The 23,296-nt window shown below is 40.8% G+C and overlaps 1 protein-coding gene across 3 annotated transcripts in view; it reads right to left on the bottom strand.

The window, feature by feature from the left end:
• The window catches only part of plxna4 (plexin A4), a 206,585-nt gene that overhangs the window by 133,846 nt on the left and 49,443 nt on the right, over window positions 1-23,296 (bottom strand). The window contains exon 1 of one of the 3 annotated variants that reach the window (XM_029494739.1): window positions 10,744-11,107. The exons of 1 other annotated variant lie outside the window; for it this stretch is intronic. In XM_029494739.1, the coding sequence (XP_029350599.1) occupies window positions 10,744-10,785 (42 nt within the window). In that variant the 5' untranslated portion in view covers window positions 10,786-11,107. Of the gene's footprint in view, window positions 1-8,864; window positions 8,936-10,743; window positions 11,108-23,296 lie in introns of those variants that run through there. One more of the 3 variants, XM_029494740.1, reaches the window with a different exon arrangement.

The following is a 23,296-nucleotide window of genomic DNA, read 5'->3' as shown; positions in this document are numbered from 1 at the left end:
GTGTGTGTGTTTGGGTGAATGGGTAGGGGGTCAGTGTGTGGAAATAAGGGGAGTGTGTGTCCCTTAGGGGAGTGGGTCACAGACATATGACACAACATCATTTATTCATTGGGGAGGGTAATGTGTGTGTTAAACGCACACACAGGACATTTCTGGAGGACAGACCAAGTTCTATTGACCAGCTGCTTTCTTACTGTGTACACACACAATAAAAAGTGGTGAAATATAGTAATATAGAATAATAGCCACAGTAACTGTGTGTGTGTGTGTGTGTCTCTCTCTCTTTACAGTGTCCCCGGCCTTCACTAAGCTCTCAGGTTGATCCATTTAAAACACAATGGAGGATTACATTCTCATCTGGCCACTGGCTTCAGCCTGACCAGGAAAATACTGCTCTAAAGCTACCTTGGCATAGAACATGTCTGTGTGTGAGAAAGTGTGTGTTTTCGTATTTTATGTAAACAGTACTATTACAGCAGACAACTGTGTGTCCATCAGTATGTGTATGTGTGTGTCTGTGTGTGCAGGAGGCTCAGGCCTGTCATCATAAGGACAGGTTGGAGGGATAAGACCCCTCTCCAGTGTGGAGTGGTTGTGAATTGGTTTTGGCTCCGGGCTAAATCTCCTCACAGACACCTCTTCGTTTTCTCCACAAGACCAGAGAAGAAACTGCTTTCAGTCAAGCCTTACACAACGCATCCAATTCACTGTGAGTTCAGCCAGTCTTTGGCCAAAATACAGATGTGACGATGCACACACACACACATGCAGAAACGTACACAATGTCTGCCTCTCCCTCTGTATTTCTTCCCCCACTATCTCACTGCAACAACCACTGAATTATTTTCAAAACAATAATGAACCGGCCGCACAATAACTCCCCTCCCCCCTCTATTCACGGCTGCAACTCGTTCTTCCACAACTAAACAACAGCTTAACCATCGGCACCTGCTCACACATACGCACACAAACAGTTACCATTCCTACATACCAGAGCCTTCCACAAAGACGACGACAGTTGCAGTCTGTCTATCAGGCAGTATTCAGCCCCCTGATTAAACCAGTGCTTATTGGTAATTAAACACTGGGCTTTGTGGCAGTATCCAGAACGCTGTAAAGCACTCCACTTCCCCACCACATACACACCCTCCCCACCTCCACTGGCACAGTGCCGTTCCCTCAGCTCCTCTTTTTTTGCCTTTCAGGGGGCCGCAGGTGGCACAATTGGCAGTAATGTGTTCTAATTGTTGGCAGCGCTGCCTGGGTAAAGATACGTAGTGGGGAGCAGGAGCTTGGCTGCTGTACAGCTGGAGACAGGAGGGAAGGGAGGAAGAGAATGTAAGAGCGTAAGGTAAAAATGGAAGCAGGGTTAGTTGGGTGAAAATATATGGAAAAGAATGGAAGGGAGGAAAGACTTTGATTAAAGGAGTTAGCATTACAAGCACAGCCTTTGAGGAGAAAGGGAAAGGAGCTGCGATAAATAATGCCAAAAGAAGAAGAGCAGAAGAGGGAACTGTTAAGTTGGATGGGATAAACATAAACCAACGTAGGATGCAGTTCCTGTTGTGTCCAAATGTTTCCCTTGCTGCTGTTGTTTTTCAGGCAGCTTGGAAAGGGGGTCCCCCAGGTGGAGGCTTAGCTGTAACGGCTGCAGAGACAGACACAGCGTGAGCTGCTGGATTCATGTAGTAGCAGATAGGTTAGAGTCAGACCGCAGTAGATGAGTAGCTGAGCTCCAGTCCACATAAACATACATTTTGAGAAGAGCTGAGAGGAGTATGGTGAGTTTAATGTGAGGAAACTGAGTTTATACTGTCATATAAATAATTCATGGAAATTCCTCATATGAACACCTTTGCATTTCAGCCTACAGGCAATCTGTATTAACATATGTCCCACACACCCAATGGTCTCAAGAAAAGTCAGCAAGTGTGACTTTGACACTCACTATCCAGTTTCCCAGCTTAGTAGTAAACCTGTATTTTCAGCCTTAATTTCAAAATGTCACCAACAAAAACGACATCCAAACAAGTCAATGCCATGACACTGCCATAAAATGATATGAGTCATGGTTCATTGAGATTCTTTCAATGAGGCATCTATTTTGCGTGTCTGTGTGTGTGTGTGTGTAAGCATGGAAGAGTGACTCAGCAGCTCTCCCGTGGTGCACCAGCACCTGTTCTTTATTTCTCATTGACAGGTGTTGCCATCCCCCCTGAATGTTGTTAACGTGGGCTAAATCGAATAGAAAGGCAGAAAGACAGAAACTGAACACACATAGATAACCATGAGACAGCGAGAGTCAGAGAGGCAGATATAGGTTGTTAAGGCAATTGTGGGATGATCCAGGGATGTGACTATAGCGGAAGATATACAGTACAATGGTTTACTTCTACTTTCGAAAAGAAAAAGCTGCGACTTAAATTGATCTGAGTCATTAATATTTTGTGTCATCAAAGCCATGTTGAATAGAATGCTCTAACTAAAAAGACGGAAAAATGAAGTTCAGGTCATGAAGAAGATAAGCACATCCACAGTGGAGACGGCGTGGCTCGAAGGCCCTTATGGCACCATGTTGGGTAAAAACTGGGGTGTGTACTGTCGTTTGCACCAAGCGAAAACACACATCTAGTGCTCAAACTTTAAATTGTGTACACATGCTGTATGAGTTGGTCTTATCTCTAAAGGCAGACAGGGAAGAGAGAGGGGCTGCTTCACATGAAGCCATGTTGACAATCACACACCAAATCATGGTTATCTCTACAACTACACACACATGCACACATTGACTAATGTGCACGCACACGCACAATGTAACATACACACTTTATCTCTACTCCACTCTCTCACTTTCTCTCTCTCCCCTCGACACCCCCCCGCCTCCCCCAAACCCCCAACCCCCCAGCCCCCCAGCCCCCACCCTCAGTGGCTGCACAAGCTTTTTGGTCATCACCATGCAAATGGAAACTTAAAATCCACTGGAATGAAAACTGCAGTGAGCTTTTGAGAAAACATTCGGCACTGCAAGGCACTGCTGCTGCATTACCATGGCAACGGTGAAGAGAGCATGAAGTGTTGGAGTCAGAGTCTCAAGGTTACTCAAATCTATTCATGTTTTAATAATACCACTCCCTTATGAAAATATTACATCCCTTGTAAGAATGATGAAAATACATATCAGATCTTTCCAGTCAGCGTACTTGTTCAATGAAAACGGAAAACCTGCCATCAAGGTTAAGACAAGGAAATGAACTGCATATATCTTGGTTTCATTAACCAAGACTCAAGTTAACGAGGCCTGATTTCAGAGTATTACATGGGCATACTATTTCTGGCTTGGCCTATTTAAATGGGACAAGATTGGTCAAAACCACGGTGTGTTTTCTCCTTGGAATAGATAGAGCTGGGGAGAAATTGAGACAAAGAGCACAAAGTGGCCAAGAGTACCTTACGTCACCAGAAACAGATGAAGTTTGAGGAGAGATGGGGGTGTTTACATGAGAACAGGGAAGTGAGGAAACAAGGAAACGTAATTCATCACAGCAGAAACAACTTTCCCGTGGTCTGGGTGCCACCCTTCTTCCAGGTGAAGCAGCAGGTGAGCAATTGGTACTGGACTGATGTCTGACATGGTAAGGTCGACAAAGCATGCTGGGACTACAGTTTTCCATTGGATCCATCTTTGGACACATATGTGGCCCTGTCAAGATGATGACAGTGGAGCTAACGAATAGAACTCTGCATACAATTAATGAGGGGAAAACAGGTGTATGTCGCCCCTCTAGAGATGCTCTGTGTGCAAGTGTGTTTGCCTCAGATATAATTAATTGTGTATACATGTAATATATGCAGGGCCATACAGAAACAGAATCAGATATACTTTAATAATCCACAGGGGAAATTTGGTAAACACAATGGCCTAATTAAAAAAAATGATGTGACATATATATATATATACACATATACATATAGTATATAAACACAAGTTAATTCCTGTAGTGGACATCAGAGCAAGCATGTGATGTTAAATTATTAATCTACTACAGTCTACCATCAGCAAGTGCAGAAGCACGTTAACACACAGTTTCAAATGGTGAAATAACAGTTTCAATCCATAAACCTGAACCGGCCAGTTTAGGATGAACTGGACAAGGTGCTTGCTTTAGTTTCAAAAATACAGATTTTTATCACATGAATCTAAGCAACTAGAAAAAAAAACCCCTGATTGGTAGCGTATGGGTCATATAAAAAAGTATAGTATAGTATAAATTATGGATAAGTTTAAGCAGGCAGCATAATATTTGAATAACTTTTTTTAAGAGCTAAAAAAGAAAATTGACAAGCAGCGCTGTATTCCCTTCATTTTAAATAATTAATTGGAAATAAGCTTTTTGCTAGAGGAACATAAAACAAAGCTCAGGAATAATACAAAATGGGTTATAATAATAAGATTGCTCTGTTGTTTTTAAGGTGGGAAGGCAAAGGGAAACTTAAGGAGACAGAAACTAAAGTAAGACAGGGTGAAAATCAGCTTTTCTTTACTTGTACAGTTACTAAAGTTCTGCTTTCATCCTCTACTCAGTGACATGTTGTTACAGTTTTCCTACCAACTTCCTCTTTTCATAACTATGCTATCGAATCCATCAGCTTGCCCAGCTCACGTTGTCCCCAGCTCCCATCTGGATTGCAGGTAATGCCAAACAATCATCACTTGTGTTTGTGCGCATGTCTCAGTGCTATAGTCTCCAGGCTACTCCACAGCAGCCACTACCTCTGCAGTGCTAAAGCATTTAATGGCTGTCGGCAGAACAGAGCTACACTACCAGCAAAACACTCTCTGCAATAAATTGAACACATTAAAGAGAGTGTTAATCAAAGAGGAATAATAAAAGCATTCTCTGCTGGAATACATTTAGACTATCTGGACAAATAATTGTGGCAAGCTCAGTTAGGTTTTAGAAGCTAGAGGGACTAGGAGCTTTTCATTGGTTTTGGCAAACACTAAACGGAACTTATACTTGGACCCTTAAATAAACCCACCAAGTGTTGACATGTCCAGTTTATTAAAAATCTGAGCCATCTGCTGTGATCGATGTCACAGACAGGAGGAACTTCCCTGGTCACTGTCCTTGGTGCTGATCTGGCTCAGGACAGAAACATCCAGCACCTTCGCCATCAAATGATACTGTCATTGAATCACTGATAGATTGGTTCTACAACATTAGTACATATTTCCCCCATGTATGCTGCATGTCCTCATCTGCAGTGACCAACCTCACTGAGCTCAAAATGGCACCCTTGGTTTCAATTCTTGGTGTCACACCATGTGAGGACCCTCTTTAACATGGCTATTGACACTTTATGGTTATTATTTGAAGGGCCTGCTAAGAAAGAAAATCACTCTAAGAGCAACAACAATGTTTACCTTGTTGCTTCCTTAATCAGTTAGAAATCTCATCAAATGTTGCCAGGCCCAATTTTAATATACAACACATTGTCTAGTTGGTATTTTAGTTTTTAGTAGGTGTTTACACTTAAAAACGGCGCTTCATCATAGAAGAACTGATTTGGTACACCATATGTTCAGACACATTCTCTTATGAAGCCTCATATAAACAAAAAATCTCATTATGAACCTTGAAAACACAAACAAAAATGTTTTTAGCAGTAAAACGTTTTAGATATTTTTGGTCTAATTAAGCGAACGTCGGCAGCGCATCAGAGCGTGAACCTCTAAGACAGGCAATTCCACTGTTCTCTCCTCTCTTCTATAAACTATTAATTGATCTCCAGAGAGCTTTGCTGTTTAAACTGTTCAAAAATATAGAGAAGCCTGAACCACAACCTTTAACAAAGAATAGGAAACACCCCCATGGGTAAAGAATGGCTGGACAACGTCAGTGTAACCTCAACTTTATCTCAGAGCCGCTTAATGAAGTAGCTATCGCATTGGTGGATCTAATTCCAAGTCTGTCAAAGGATGTTGAAGTTATGTGATCTCTTAAAGCTTAAGAAACTAGCACAATAACTGAGCTAAAAAAAAAAAAAAAAAAAAACATATTTTGAGAAAGATCAAAACTTCATCTTATGTCCAAAAAGGATTTGGCATGTTAAAACCCTCCTGACAATTTAAAAAAATACAGTTTTGAGAACAAACACACCTTCTATTATTAGTTTGACTGACTTGACTGATGATTCTAATCATTAAAACTAAATTAATATTCAGATGTCTCTCCACTTATTTATTATAAATAAGGGCTGGGGGTTATCATCAGTGATGTGCTGCTCCCTGTGTGCATTACATTATTAATGATGTTACAGTATGCCATTTTGTAGTCATGATCTATAAGCTATTGGGGAGCAGCATTTTATCCAAACTCATTAATAGTGATTGATGTAAGATCTGTTTATGTGTAAGGATGTGAAGTAAAATTTGAAGTTTTTAGTTTAGCTGGTTTTATGTGAGCTCAAGCACCTACACTATACATGCTTGTGGAGCTGAATGTGTGTCTATTTCTTCACTGGCAACACCAGCAGCAGAGGTGGGAGGTAAAGCAATTCCATCTGCTAAGAGATGCTCATGATGTGTGACGATGGTGGGGCCTCAAGGTCTGCAAATCAACCACCCACTCTTACTTGCCTGTCACACATAACAAGAAAGTGGCACACAAAACATCCCAACACAAATTTATACCCATTTCTAATAGACTAATGTAAAAACTGTGTTATTCTCTTTTCTTGTCCCGTTTATGTGCCTGGCTAGAACAAGTGAATAAAAAAAAGCTTGAAATTTTGTTTTTCCCCTCACTTTCTGAGATTTATTTCCAGCATAGCATCAAAAACAGACATATCGGTTCTAATACAGGGTAGAAAGGTGGAAGATACCATGATGTAACTAACTGTAAACAACCGCCAAGACAGAGACCAAAGAAGAGTGAGAAGGGAGAGGGCGAGTGTGTGCATTATATCAACAGTAAAAACCAAGTAAGAAAGAGTCGGAGACCAAACATGAAAAATCTAAGTAGACAGCTAGCAAAAGGATGATTGAGAGCAAAATAGTACCAAGAATGGGTCAAGAGAGGTACTTTCGTCTGTAGTTGGTATGAAAGAGAGAGTGCAGACTCGAGAGAAATGCAGCTGAGCAAAAGAGAGGTGAAAGGGCAGAGATGAGCTCCTATGCTCCATGACGAGTCACACCCATAAACAAACTACCCCTCATTCCCTCAAACCAAAACTCAAAATGCTACACAACACAAAGGCAAAGAGGACTATGCATCCTGCTCAGTTATCTTAATGGAATAGTGGGTGTTGTCTTTGCTAAAAAGGTGCTGCTCCAGAACAGTACATGATCAGGCAAGTCTATGATTCATCACAGCCTACCAGGGGAGACATACAAACACATCACAGCGATAAACAACGGAAGAAGAGTCCCAATAGATCACAAAGGGGAATCTTTCCTGTGTTTGTTTGCATGAGTGTGCATACGTAAGTTTGTGCACATGTGTTACTATGCCTCATCGTCATGGACATTCATCATAACAAGCAGTTGAATAATTCAACACTATAAAATAAAGGAATATTCTTGTGCATGTTGAAGTATAAATAGCCTCATTAATGATGAACAAGAGAATGACAAACCAAAGAGGCTACCTCAGTGTGACCAACTCTCATTCATTTTCTCATGAGAAATGGGAGTCTGTCTGTACCTGCAAATGGATATCCCATGCAGCTCCATATATAGAGGGAAAATAGAATCTGCATGATACAGCCAAGTGTTCATATGAGTGGCTACTGGACAAGTTGAAACAGAGCAGCAGGGAGTTGGGCCAAACTATTTTCTTTAAGACCACAATAGCAACGATGATACTTAAATGTAGAAAAACATTGCTTATTTATAAAATAATCTGTGATAGAAAGAGTTATGGCAGAAAGCAACCACCACGGGAAAAGAAGGAGGGAAAGCAATCAGAAGGAGACTGGAAATGAAAAAACAAAGGCAATAAGGCAAAAACAAACACTGGGGCTTATTGAAAGTGCCAAAGCGTGCGCGTGCACACACACACACACACACACACGTATGCGCCCACATACACACACGGATGGAGATGTAGCATATGTCTCCAGTAATGCCAGCTGGAGACATCTGGTGCCAAAACTCCACAGGTCAAACCAAGTGACATGCTCCCTGAGGCGTAGATGAGAGAGACTGTGCTTGTGTGTCTCTATATAGTATTCACATTCACACACACACAAATGCACATACACAATGTGAACAAAGAAAGAGTGTGTGTATGTGTTTAGTTGTTTGTGTTGTGCATGATGGAACACAGATGTCCACTAGAGGGGTGAGAGGAGAGGGAAAAGAGTCGTGGCTGATGGAAAGAGTGAGATGAATGGCAAAAATGTTCTGAGCGAGGGCCTGACAGCTTCAAAGGAAAATACACAAGAAGACCAGACTGCAGACCGGAAAAAATACCAACATTTTACAGTTTTGAAGGCCATCCTGAACACTGTTTTTATGATCCAACAAAAGACTAATGCTCAAAATACTGTATTAACACGGCGATAAATCAACTAAATAAGTCAACTAAACCATGGCTCACAGTTTGAGGTCATCATTAAGCAGCAAGTGAGATGAATAAACATATTCAGCAAAATGATTCTTGTCACTACTTGCTGTGATATTCAGTCTTCTATTAACTGGTCCATATAAATTTATGTAACCCTGTAAATGACAGGAAACTACTTTATGGACTCATTAGAAATGTGCTGATAATAAATATCCAGATGTGTCTGCTACAAGGCAATGACCTGTCTGCTGAAATTCATATAATGTACATACACAATTATTAATATATACTCACTTATCTCTGAAACCCACTTGGTTTAAATGTTCCTTGTTGAGAGTTTCTCCCTCTTGACTGATGTAGCAGACCTGGTTGGAGTAGAAAGTAAGGAACTAATCTATGGAGCACAATTAAAGGTCACATGTCAGGAGGGTATCACACTGCAGTTACGTCTTCGATGAAGAACCAGTCGCTGCCTTTCACTGTATATCTGGCTCTAAGAACACACTCAAACACATGAATCTGCTGACAGATCATAACCTCACTCAGGCTCACTTGGGGACAAAATGTTCATGTAGTTGCACAATATATTGAGTAACTGTACCAAATGCTCTCTGAGAAACACAGCTGCTGTCTCACCAGTAAAAACTGCCCAATTTTCCCTGAAGTCTGGATTACGTCATTTGTTTGAAGTGCCACCCACTTTTATTCTTCACTTGTGAAAGAACATATTAAGAAAATCACAGCTGTTTTCAGTATGTCTAACCGCCCCACCCATATCCTGCCACATTGTCCTCAGGCAGCCTAGTATGCCGAATAACGGTTACAAACAAATATCAATGAGCCCTAAAATGTATATATCACACTTCTTTGTGGTTGTGTTGCAAAAGAGTACTGAAGTAAAACTGTACTCATGAATCCATGGATAATTCACACGGTTGCAACCATCTTAAAATTGATATCCACTTGGTATAAATGTACCTTGTTGAGATTTCCCCCCTCTTGACTGAAGTAGCAGGCCTGGCAGGAGCAGAAAGTAAGGAACTAATCTGTGAACCATAATTAAAGGTCAGACGTCAGGAGAGGATCACACCAGAGATATATCGTCATGTTAAACAATTTTATTGGCTGTCTTTGACTGGTTATCTGGCTGTGCTCCTGAATACACAGTCAAACATACATGAATATGCTGACAGATCATAAGCTCACCAAGGGGTCACTTGGGGGTACAACCCTCAAGTAGTTGCACAATTAATAGAGGAATTATGGCAAACTGTTCTTCCAAACACAAATACCGTCCAACAAAATCACCCCAATTTCCATAGAAATCTGGATAGTCAGACTGACTTTTTGTCTTCATTTTGACAACAAACGAAAAACATCCTGCTGTAAGTGTTGCCAAATAACAAAAAATACCAGTAAGCCCTAAGATGTATATCATGCTTCATTGGGGTTGTGTTACAGAGGAGTACTAAAGTAAAACAGTGCTCATCAAGCCATAGAGAGTTTACTGCAGAATTAGCTTTGCCTCAGAGCTTCCAGTGCAAACAGACAAACGCAGAAACGGAGATATGATTGTTATACCGGTTGTACAGCATTGCTCATTAGGCTGAAGAGAGATGATACATTGGCAGGGGCCAATCAAGCCATGTGTGTGTGCATGTGTGTTTCGCTGATGCAGCAGCATTTGTGTGTTTAACAGAAGTCAGTGTGCTCATTATACTGCTTGTAGAGAAAAAGAGCAACCGGCCAGAAACACAACAGTGAGACAGAAAAATAAGCTGCCTGCAGTTCAGCCTGCAATTTCACCAAAAACACAAGAAAAGTGAGATTCAACATTCAACAATACAGTCAATAAATCAAATTAGAAGGATGCTGGACAGCTACCAAGGTCAGTGAATTGCAACTTCCCTCTAAAAACTACATTGGAAAAAAATTGAAAACAGAATAAAAACATGCAGCAAACAAGAGCACAGAATCTGACACATAAGATGATGTGAATCCTCAAATGCCTTTTTTTTTTTCAACTATTTACATGCTGCTCTTTCACAAGTCTTCAGATAGGTCAAACAATAAACATACACACGCTTACACAAAGAGCAACTCCACTGACCCCCACTCACACAGCCATACAAATACAAAAGCAAAAAGGGCAACGTCAATCTCTTGTCCTTACCATCATGACGAGAACACTCGGAGCCCTTACCCCATTTCTCATTACTGCTCAAAACAAAATGTCGACTTCACAGAGAGTGTGGAAATAAATAGAGAAAGTCAGACAATTTTTTTGCATACCACCATGTTACATTTTTGATTCCTTGATTTAAACTTTTCACTGACTCTGAGTTGGGTTTTTGTTGTTGTTTGTTTGTGTTTTTTTTTTTTTTTTTAGTAATGAGTAATGAGTGAAGAACAAAAGTGTCAAGGCTGTCACACAATTTGAAGTGCTGGAACATGCAAATCTGCAGGTTACCCTGAGGTGAAGCCAGCTGCAGTGCAGTGTTGTCACGCCCAAAGTGTGAGGTTTAGTCTTGCCCAGAATTCCTATTTAGGACAGTACTATGTCCTCAACTTTCAAGCATTTATTGATGCACACATGAAACACTGAATAAATACAATTTAAATTGAAATGTGCAAGTTCATTATTTTTGTTGAGCTCAATAGTCTTTGATAGAAAAGGAATATATTTTGGAAGAACTAAAATAAGATATTGCTAGGAATCCTCATAATGTTATTCAGTTATATTTCAAGCTTCTACTGTATATTCACCTTACACACTGAGGCTAAAAAGGAAAAAATATTAGCTGAGGGTGGAGTTGAAATTGAATTACTACTTCCTAAAATGTGATGCCACCATGATGTTAATGAAAACTTGGCAAGTTGGCAATTCTACCCCGACCATTTGGAGAGTTTATTAGTTTTAGTATTGTGCTTCAAATGCCTGATTAGATTAAATAATCTTTAATTATGCGCACAACAGGATAAGTACAGTGGGAGACATGTTAATGATATGGTGAACACACTGCTCCTTTGTCATTTATGTCAGAGGAAAAAAAGGGACAAAGGACGAAGAAAGGGAGAGATGGGAGAGAGAATGTGTGTTAGTTCATATTTGCCCACGCTCATGGTGGATTTGGGGCAGTAAGCACATTTGCTGAACCCATCATTAAGCTCTCCCTCCTTGTGGTTGGTGTCAAGGTCCAGACAGGGAGACAAAGCATGGGACTTTCCTCCACATGGTACCCGAGGGAGAGAGCAGAGGCCTAGAGGAGAGAGATGGGGGGGGACAGCACATCCTGGGTGACAGACAGGCAGCAGGGAGAGAGAGAGAAAGAGGGAGGGAAGCCAAGTGGAGGAAGTAAAGAGGGGGAGGGGGGTTGATGTATGAGCATTTGTGAACTGTGAAAAAAACTACAGTATCTTTCTTCTTATTAAGAACCAGAAAAAAGAGGAAGGGGTGCACACTTGGCAAGCTGGTGTTAAGGGGGTAATTAGTGAGACACACACACGTGTCCCTCACTGAGAGGAGTCCCCTGGGTGTGGAACAGCTCAATCAGTAGCCAGCTGCAGGTAGATGGGCTGTGTGTGCTCGCATGTGTGTTAGTGGAGTGCAGGTGCCTTGTGCAGCTGCACTTTTAACCTTTGCCCTCTGCATCATTAATTCTTATGTTACATTAAGGCATTACGAACACAAATACAAAGAAACACACAACTGTCTATTTGTATCCCAGGACCAAACATTGCTGCTGGCTTGCTGAACATTATATTTAACACAGACACATTTCAAAGCCACTTTATTGAACTTTGATGACTAAATGTGTATTTCAAAATAAAATGAAAAATAAAAAAATACATATTCATAGGGCTGAAGCCATGATAGGGAGATTATGTATTTCCATTTGAATAACGTTTTTAAAGGAAAAAAAAAATGAACAGTGTTAATGTTAAAGCACTTGGTCAAGGGTCTAACTCCAATTGATGGTGAAAAAGTTCATTCGTCTCATGCCTCCAGTCAGCACTGTGCTTTTCAATATTTTGTTTTGTTTTTGGCTGTACTATTTTCTTTGCAATGTTGAACAAAAACATTTCTTACAAAAATAATTCTTACTTAACAAGAATAGTTGTATGTCAACATAATGTTTTGGAAACAGGGCGGTACTAATGGGTCTCTCTTTGTTCCAGTTGGCTAGTGCTGGGCAAAGAAGAATAAATAAAGAAACAAAAACACCAACAACAACAAAAAACACACACAAAAGCATCTAAAAAGAAGAAAGAAAAGAAAGCAAGTAGGAAGAGAAATGGGGGAAGGGGAGATGTTTGATTGAACAACAGCTGTTGGGATTACTGTTTAATAAAACCCGTCACACACATGCACCCCCCCATGGCCCCCTACAGAGCAGACCAAAAGGCATTGCTGTGTGGAGCCCAATAACCTGACATCACAGTCAGTCTGCCCCCTTGGGAACCCGACACCAGGCACCTCATACCAGGATGCCAGGCCCCCAAAACTCCCACCAGGCCTGTCGTGCCTCCAGGCACACTGTATGTGTGTGTGTGTGTGTGTGTCTTGCTTATTATCCGCCTATGCATATGTTTACATGGTGCCTATGGACATCTAAAGGAGTCCCAAACTGACTTTTTTTTTTTTTTTTTTTAAAGGTAATGCTGTGAACATGTTTGTTAGGAAGACACAGGTATCTTCACGCCTGTATGCGTGTGTGTCACTGTCTGAAGGGGAGAGGGGGAATTCATCAGATAAGCTACCTCATTTGGGCTGCTTCAGGAAGAGTGAAAGGAGCTGTGGGGAGGCTTTCATCTCTGAGATGGAAAAAAGAGACAGAATCAAGATGGAATGAGTGTGAAAGAGGATGAGAAGGCGGGAGAGAGGGTGAAGAAAGGGGGGTGAAAGGAGGAAGAGAGCGAGATAAAGAATGAAAGAGATAATCCAAGAGGATGTTTACCTTGGTCATGCTGGCAGAGCACAAAAGAGGCCACTAATATGTACTGCCCCCTATAGGGCCACAGGATATTGAGCAGTGAAAGGAAAAGTTTATTGAAGAAAACACACATAGGGGTAACAGCGTACTCCGGCCATCACTCTCTCTCTCACAGACAAACTGCTTAATTAAACATGAGCTACGTGAGCACTGGCTGTCTGCCTCAGCATGTCTGGATACACCAGTGCGTGTGTGTGTGTGTGTGTGTGTGTGTCGACTGTGCATTCATCTCATCTTCATAGAAAGCACAAGGAGGCCATTTGCAAGTCAAATTCAGCATTTAATGACACGGGAAATCATCTGAATTTATTGAAAGCCAGCATGGAGAGGAAAGGAGCTTGTTCAAGTTTCGGATCCGAAATGCATAAAATTGCCACCCCTCTTTGCCTGCAAATAGAGCTTTGAGTCTGTCTGATTCTAAATGATGGGATATGTCAAGGTGAATGTATGGCAGACTGATAGCTTGGGGCTCCCTGGGTGCAATGCCAGACTCCATACTTGACACAGTTTACATAGTTGAGCTAATTCAACTATTTAAATTACTGGAAAACTACTACAGGGGCTAAACTAGAACTAGAAGCCACAATGTCTTAAAAATGTATGAGCGCAATACAGCCAAATCCTTTTACATTACTTTGACCCAGGAAACTGGGAATTGAGGGGGGGGAAAAAAAAAAAAAACTGCTCAAGCAGGTTAAGGACAGCGAACATCCACATTAATAAGTAATACAGGGCAGCTACGACCGTGGCTAATAAAATGCTCCTCCGCAGTAACACTAAAAGCCTGCTGTTACCATACAAATGCCATCCAAACATACTGTTTAAGTGACAGAAAGGAGGAGTCAGATAGATATAAGGTGGGAGAAATGAAAGAAGACTACGACAGCAGTATGTTAGTTGTGGTCTGTATACATCATACTAATTGGAAATAAACATGAGCTCACTGTTTGAAGACCATTACATCAACGTTTAATCAAGTCACCAGATAAAATGATAAAGATTGGCCACAGAGGATATTTGCTACAGAAATAACTTTAATGGCCTTAAATGAGGATGCCAGTGTGTGTATGTAAGTGTGTGTGGGTTTTTTTCTGATAACCTTATGTATGAGCACAAAGGGGGGTAATTGCAAATGGACTCAATGTTAAGTAATCAGATAGCACTTTTCCCTCCTACAGACAGACATATCTATAATGCATAGTATAGCTAAACTTCTATTCAGTTCATGATGGCTTTAACTGATTTCTACAAAGGGCCCATTAGGAAAAGTCAAATATTTCACAGATTTTTTCTGATTGACATCATACATAGGAAATGAAAAATATGACTAGGAGCGATATCAAGATAGACGGACTGTAATTAGTTTGAAAATGGAATGTGGTTGTAATAAGAGTTATGTTTAGCCTAATATTTTAGCATTTACTGTTAAAAATCAGGTTGATATTTCCGACCTGTGTATTTAATTTTTAATACGGACAAAAGATCTTCAAATCAAAAGACAGATGTGTATGGAGAGCCGGGCAGCTGGACAGAAGCTGATGGATACGGACAGACGCCACAGCGGAAAAGAGATGCAGAGTTATTGATGTCATTAAGATTAATACAGTCAGACAGAAAAGCAACCACAGAAAGAGAGGAACAGAAACACTAAGGTGCAGCTTTAATAGGATCAATAGATTGGACATCAGTGTAGGGTCAGTTGCCGTGTCCATGGTGACCCACGTCTCACTGATGATTCACATCAGGACTCCTTTGTCCAAAGCATCCACCTTCCTCCCTGACATGTCCCTTATTTCCCCCTTACTCATCACCCACCTCCTTATTTCAGCTATGCGATTATGACTGTTACTTACATTCAGTCCCTATAATTCACCTTCATTTCCCATTTAGTCTTATTCTCCCTCTGGTCTGCTCCTGCTGTCCTTCCTCTGTCCAACTGACTCATCTCATTTACTTGAACTTCCTTTTCTTACCAATATCTCCCACCTCTGTTACTGGTGGAAAAAAAGAGGTCTGACTGAGCATTTTGAACCCTAAACCTGCTTAAAATAGCACATTTGAGAACCTGCTGTTTGGCAGTCTTTAATGAAGCACTGCACTGAGACAAGACAACAAATTCAAGGTGCACTAAATTATCAAATTATGGCACCTAACAGCACACTGTGATTAGAACACTGGCAAAAAACCAAATTGAGCACAGCAGCTGCTTACTTTGGCTAAATGGCACAATAAGAACATATGCTATATGTTAGCTTTATGTTAATTTTCTTTTCAAATAAAGCTCAATCTGCAGGAATGCCTCAGACTCTTATCAAAACACACTGCTGAACTGATGCTTCACTTTCCACTTTGAACGAACAAAGTATTTTCTAACTTGCACTTCCAGTTGACGTAAGAGTGTAGCCATGAGTCCTGTTGACTGAATTATTCACTGCAGCTCGGTAGGGCACATTGCACACTGTTACCTAACCTGCCAGAAACACTGTCACAGCACTGAGAGAAGAACAGCATGTGTGTTCGTGGACAGGAAGGGTAGGGACATCAAGCTGCACACAGAGGGAGATGGCGACAGCATAGAGAATGGGTTGTAGAGGAGTAACAGATGAATGAAAATAAGAGGACTTAAAAAGATGGATTGGAGATGGAAAGGAGATGCACTGTTTGATCGGTATTAAGGAAGATTGGGAAATTAAATAAAAGTGACGCAAATAAGCACTGAGAATTGTAAAGATGTGATAGCAAGTCCAAAGTCTCACTGAAAACTATGTCAAAATCGTAAAAAGAGGTGGGGGGAGTGAAAGGGAGAGAAAGAGAAGTCCCTTTGCCTTCATCTCTCATATGCCCTCACGATACTGAAGCTGCCAGTTTCCTTTCCAAAAACAAAGCCCCAGAAATATCACGCCAACGTATATAAGAAGCTGTGTGTGTGTGCTATGGCTTCTTGTTGCCGTCCAAAAAGCAAAATGCTGACTGCCAGGCTCTTTTTGTTTTCAAAGAAGGGAGAGTAAAAGATAGAATACAGGCATGAATATAGGGAGGTAAGTAAAAATAAAAACACATATTTTGGGTTCTAGTCCATCTTGCATAAATGAACAAGATAATTACTGAGCAAGAATACTAAGAATTACTGCACTGAAACTCATCATACACAATTGACACCAAATACAGAGGCCTCAAATACAGGCATGGGGGGATCAGTGAAGTGCATATCATGGAAAAGATTACATATAAAATAAGAAACCAGAGCTATATTGTTGAAAATAGACCCTGGATCGTCCGTGTTATATTACTTATTGTATCATTAATTGAAATACCTACCTCTATGGAATGAACTACTGAAAAGATGTATGGATTACTACGTATGTAAGAGGTATGATAAATAAAACGTAGACAAAAAATTTAATAAAATAAAAAATAAAAACAAGCTCACAAGCCATTATAACAGACAGCAACAGCTGCACTTCCCTACGTGTGTTCTTTTTTATTTTTGTGGGGGGGTTGCTCATTGGACATCAATGATGGTATATACACAACACGAGGGTCACAGGTTGAGGGTCAGGGTTTAAAAGGTTAAGGTGAAGGTTGAGGTCAGGAAAGCTCAACAATAGACTAATACTATATGACCTTGGGTGGATAAACACATGCTCTTCATCAATGATCCTCACAGGGAAGGGAAGGCAACGTAAATGAATAAAAATAATGTTATTATAAAAGAGAAGAGTCCCTGGTTCACCGCCTTTTCAAGTCTCCGGTCAAGAGTGATTGTCATGGGTGAGTAAATTGATGATTGAATGATTCAATATAAAATAATTTCATTCTATTACATTTTAGCTATGTGGAAGTGTGGAGGTAGGTACAAACAAATTAAATTACAACAAAAAAAAATATAGCTACAGAAAATGAAAGCCAATATGAAGGGAGTAAAGAGTCGAAGCCAGACTTTTTGGAATGACAATCCTTATTTGTCCCTGCTGAGAGATCACAGATGTCCGACTATTTTATCTACATGGTTCTTGTTTTTTGGGTTATTTTAGTATTAAACATGCTATGGTCAGAATTTCTCTCTCTCTGTGTTGGCTTTGGTGGTGGTCCACTTCAAACTCATTAGTCCGTTTTGATAGATAAGAGGCTTGCAGCTGGAAAGCCACAGCAGCACTGGGTTTTGTGGGTTACAAAAGCAATTTAATCGGGCTTTGGCAATAAAAATCTAAGGAGTTTAGGAAGGGAATAGTCACTGATTTATGGATTTGAATTGGACTGAGACTTGTTTAGAGCCAGATCTAATGTGGCAAATAGCTGTAATCTGAGGAGAGCCGTGTATGAGGAAATAAGGCAGGGAATAGAGAAAGCCAAAAGTGGCACATGATATAACAGTGGGAACACATCTGAAGTTCGCCGTTTTCCAGCACTCTCCTTCTCTGTCGTTCTCTGACTCATTTATCTTTGTTCCTCTCTTCCTTTGGCCTGCCATCATGCTCTCATCTTATTTTTCTATGCTCTTCTACCCAATTCTTTCATCCAACCCCCATTTTCCTAACAGTAATCCTCTCCTCCTGCCCCTCCTCTTTTTACTCTTGCTGTCAGATCTCCCTATCCACTCCAGGCAAATTACACTTTTCAGATTACACCCCAATTAAAGGCCCTGTTGGTACTGTGTTTGCATACTAAAGCTTGTCTCTGGAAACAGAAAAATGAATTGTGTCTGTGTGCGCGTATCTGCATGTGTATATGGGTGCACAGCAAAAAGCCATTTAAAATACTCGTGGCTGAAAAGAACCATATGAACGTGTTTGCGTACGTCTAATCGCAGATGGCAGACCCCTGCTAAATCCCTATTAATGATCCTATTTACACTTGTTGCCAGATTGATCAAAGTTTAGCAGTTGTGTGATCTGCAGCCTTTTTATCTCAGCTGGTTTTGAGGGGGCTTTGTGTGTGTGTGTGTGTGTGTGTGTGTGTGTGTGTGTGTGTGTGTGTGTGTGTGTGTGTGTGCGCGTGCGTGCGTGCGTATGGTTGCAGGGAGGTTGTTAGCTGGCACAGTATGGGGTAGGTGGCACAAACAAGGGCAAGACACCATGATATAAAGGCAGGAAAATGGGAGGTGTTGAGCGTGTTGATGTTGTGTCTATGCAGCTAATGTGTGGGTGCTGGCTGCTGATTGTGATTGGAGTGTCACAGTCATAATGCTGAAGGTTAACAGGTGCTGAGTGACACAATCGTAGTGTATATATGTATATATATCTCGTTTTCATTTTTAAGGAATTGGATTTCTTCCTGTAAGTGTAGCCGAAGGATCTCATTGCCACAGTACCTACGAGCAGCTTCCATCAGCAGCTTTTCTCAAGAAGCCAGGCGGAACTGCAGCAAAGCATTTTGTTTTTGGAAGAAAAACACTACAAAATAGTTATCATGAGCTTCAGTGTGCCATGGTGATTGATTTGACTGAGGACATTCCTCACCAAAGCATTTGTAATACTTGCTTCATTTCTTCATTGTTAACTCAGTAATTCATAATTTGTCCAATCAATTAATTGACAAGTTTCATTAATCCCACAAAATGCAGCAGCATCCCCCTGCCTGCATGTTACTTAACATTTATCAACATTTATCGCCATTTACTGCCTCACATTCTACATAAAAACCTGTTTCTCCCTTGTCCAATACTTCTGTCCCTTCATTAATTAATCATGTCCCCCAATGATGTCATCTTTGTGCCTCTAATTATTGTGTCCCCATCACAGTCTCAGCTCAGGCACGTTTTAAACTTTATTTTTCCAATGTGCCTTTTACCAAGTATGGCCACTGTCCTTGTCCTGCTCTTCCCCCAACCTGTCTCTCCTTGCAATTGTCCCCAGAGGTTTTTGCCTCGTTAATTGTTCCAAATAGAGGGAAACTTTGAAGTCACTGTCCCGTAAAATAGTATTGCACTCATTTATTTGCTGCCAGAGCTTTGGCCCGAAGCAGTACAGAGAGAAGACGTTTGTGAAGGAAGAGGAATGGATGACATGGTGGAAAACAATCGTGAGATGGGAGGCACAGGAGCGAGAAAATGAAGATGGTTTTAGCTGGAGAAAATTAGTGAAGATGAAACAACGGTGTATGATAGAAAGGAGAAAGGATGACCAGAGTGGTTTATAGACACTGTCCTCTGCTCAGCCATCTGGGTCATTCATCACCCGGACAGAGGCCTTAACACACACATCAATGCACATAAACACGTGCACTCACACAAGATCTTCGCAATTGTCTTTATGGCTGCTCATCTTCAGTAAAAGCACTTTAGTTAGTATATGGGATTCACCATATCCCCAAGCAAACGTAAGCTTATGTAAATATACCAGCAAATACATCAGTGTCACATGCAATGAGCTGGTTTCACAAGACAAGCTAAGATTTATGGTCTACCTCATTCTCTGCAACTCCAGATGGTAGACAAATAAAAGGAAAACCTTAAAAATAAGTTGAGAAACAAGATGGCAATAACCCCATCCATAGGACACTAGGGGTCACTGAAATGTTGGGTTTTACACAGTGCTGTCCACCACAGTTATAAAAAACTATAGCACTGTGTTTTGGGGGAATATTGTCCGTGCTGCCAGTAGAGTTGCAGAGATGCGTAGAATCAATCCCAGTCAATGCACTGACTTGAATCTGCTCTGTTGGCACATGGTGGCCCAACACCAGACTGAGGCTATTCAATTTGGTTTCCCTTTAATTTGTCTTTCTTGGAGCCCTGTAATGTATCACCCCTCTTGATGAATCAATGTTTGCTTGCTTCTTTTTAAAGCTGAGAACCTATGGAAAGCAATAACTCGCAATAAATAATAATTTAAGTCATAATATGAAAGTCTTAGAAAGTTAGTGCCTGCTACTCCAATAGAGGTAGAGAAGAGATTTTGTGAAGCCTGCAAAGACATTAACCATTCACTTCATCACTGCCTATTCAGCCTTCTATTGGCATGCAAATTTTCCACTGATGGGCATCAATCTTCTCCTTCCCCTGCCCAACTGTGAGCCAGCACTGCTGGAGTTGACACTAAATGTGCCCACTTTAATGATATAAATGGCGCGTGCCCGTGTATTAGATTAGATTTAATAGTAATACTTTTAATGGATGGGCTACGAAGGTCAGAGATTCACCTTTGAAATTGATCGTTTTGCTCCATCTCAAAGTGACAGGTAGAGGAATGGAGAGAGAGTGTGTGTATGTGTTTGGAGAGGACAGGCCCACAGATACAGCAGAAGTCACTTCTGTATAAATAGAAAAGCTTTCAATTAGCACTTGGCTTTGCCCTTGACCCTTACCAGCCTCCATACCTTTGCACTGCCAACAGCAAACTAAACCTCTGTCACTGCTCCCGAGTGCTGGAAACAAAGAGAGAGTACTGTGTAGACCTGAATGATTTATCATGTTGCCTTGTATGTTTTGTTTTTGGTTTTTGTCGTCACAGTATATATATATATGCATGAATATATTGTAGGGGGCAGCTGATATACAGCTGCTGTTTATCTCCACTGCAGCAGAGAGCTCTCACTTGCAACTTGAATATGCATAATATGACATCACATGGTGTATAAAACAGAAGGCCAAATTGTCCGTGCTAACTTCCAATGAGCCCCAACCAATCCCATAATAGTAGATAAATAGTTGCCTAGCAACAGAGCTTGGCAACAGCAGCAGTGTAGATATGCTATCACTGTACAGGAAACCTGGCGGGGGGTGTGGAGGGGATGCCTCCACTTTCAGCAAAGCAGGGATTTATTAGAGGTACCAGGGAAAACATCAAACTCGACTGAAATGGCTCTGTCATATCAATTGTAATGTAGACACAGATGATTTTCCTGCTGTATGCCAACACAATAAATCGCTTTTGATGAGTTAGTGTTCAGTGCTGGCTCAGGTTTCTGAGCACAGACACGCACTATTACAGCTACGTGGGGAAATATCTAACTGAGACAGAAAACATTATATTGCAGTTTGTTGGTATGAGGCAAGTTGGAGACGATTTCATATATTTAGATAAAAATTTTCTGAAGTACACCAAATTGAGAAACAAAATGAAATTAAGTGTTCATAAAGTATATATTCTGTCTACTTGGCCAAGGGACTTCCTGCCAGCAAGAAGAAGGAGACAAAAGCCATTTATCGAGAAACAGTCTCTTGACCCTAAAATGCAGCATTGTATAGCCGCTTGACACGAGTAACAGTTGATTACATTGGCCCCCTGAGGACAATCTAATTAGTCCAGCGCCTTGGATGATTACAATTTCTGAGTAATTTCTAAGTAATGTCATTACTAGGTTTAGCATTTGTTACAATGTTTTGGACATTCAATATTTACTGAATTAACACAAGCTATATTGATGGCTGTAAGCACGAGTACATTTCCTCTCTTAACTCAGAATATAGTTTGGCAGGCTCCAGCCTGGAGACAAAATGCCTGTTTCTTTCAACTGATGAGTAATTTCACTCCTCATCCATAAATCAATTATGTATAATCCCCAGATACAGAGAATTAGAGGCCATTTAACATGAGGAAGCTAAGTGTTTCAGTGTCTGTCCATGGACACATCCATGTGTGTTTACGTGGGCGATGTCTGAGTGGTGATTTTCTTAAACAGAAAGAGTTACAGTGATGGAAACATGCTTTTTTTCTGCCCAAAATACAAAATGCTTAATGCTTAATGGGAGTAGGATCTTCGACTATAACTGTTCCTATGGTTATATTCCACTTATTTGATAATGTTACAAAGGTATAAACAGTTCAGTTCAGTCTATGTTGAGCTACTTTTATCTACAGGGGTGTTAACAAATCTGCTGATCTGCAGCCTTCTGACTAAATCATTCTCTAACACCATCCACTTAGGAAAGGTGAGAAATGTATTGGGAGCTTTTAATATGTAGCTTCACACGTTAACTGTGAATTTTGATAAAACACCTTTTTGTTAGAGGCTTTCAGTTTTAGAAAACTGTACTTTGAGCATATTGAGAAGACTAAAAATAATGATCAATTATGGGAAGAATTGTGTAATTTTGTTCCTGAATTGGGAGAAGTCAACTGGAGCATTGGAGTTAATGATCAATGAAGAAAAGGAAATAAAAACATATAAAAGAAGGAAGGATAGAGAATATATTTCAATATAATCTAATATATTCATAAGCAAAAGGAAGGGCTAATCTTTTAATGAGTATGAGTTCTTGAGAGCTCTAGCACTTTTGCTGGCATTCTTCTGGGACAAATGAAGGATAAATAATGTTTTCCTAAGAGATGAGAAGGAGCCCTCCATTCCTCCTCTTCATTCTTTCATTTTGTTAATTTTGCATATCATCCAACATGCACTACCCCCACCCTCAAAAACTACGCTGTTCCCAAATCGGCATCACAAGCTCATTATTCAGCCACTGGTAGATATGGTAGTCCTGTGTGCAAATCAGAAACAAGGAGCTTATCCAGCAGCTGCTCGCCGGCCCAATGATCTCCAGCAAGGCTGGAATGTGGAATCAGAAATCTCGACTGCGAAGTGGCATTAACACAGGGAGGGGCAAATGAGGCAACGCAAAGTGTAATATCAGCTCACTTGAAGAATATTTAACATTTGGAGAGCCTCAAAAGCAGATCATGCAATCATGTAGGGACTGATGCAAAACCAGGGGGCAAAAGCTCTTTCTCCACGTTGTGGCACCTACTGCTACCTCCTGGTTTCCTAATTCTCCCTCCGTCTGGATGGAAG

Source organism: Echeneis naucrates, chromosome 23 (assembly GCF_900963305.1).
Source record: "Echeneis naucrates chromosome 23, fEcheNa1.1, whole genome shotgun sequence".
Classification (NCBI taxonomy): Eukaryota; Metazoa; Chordata; class Actinopteri; order Carangiformes; family Echeneidae; genus Echeneis; species Echeneis naucrates.
This window is presented reverse-complemented; position numbering and strand designations above follow the sequence as displayed.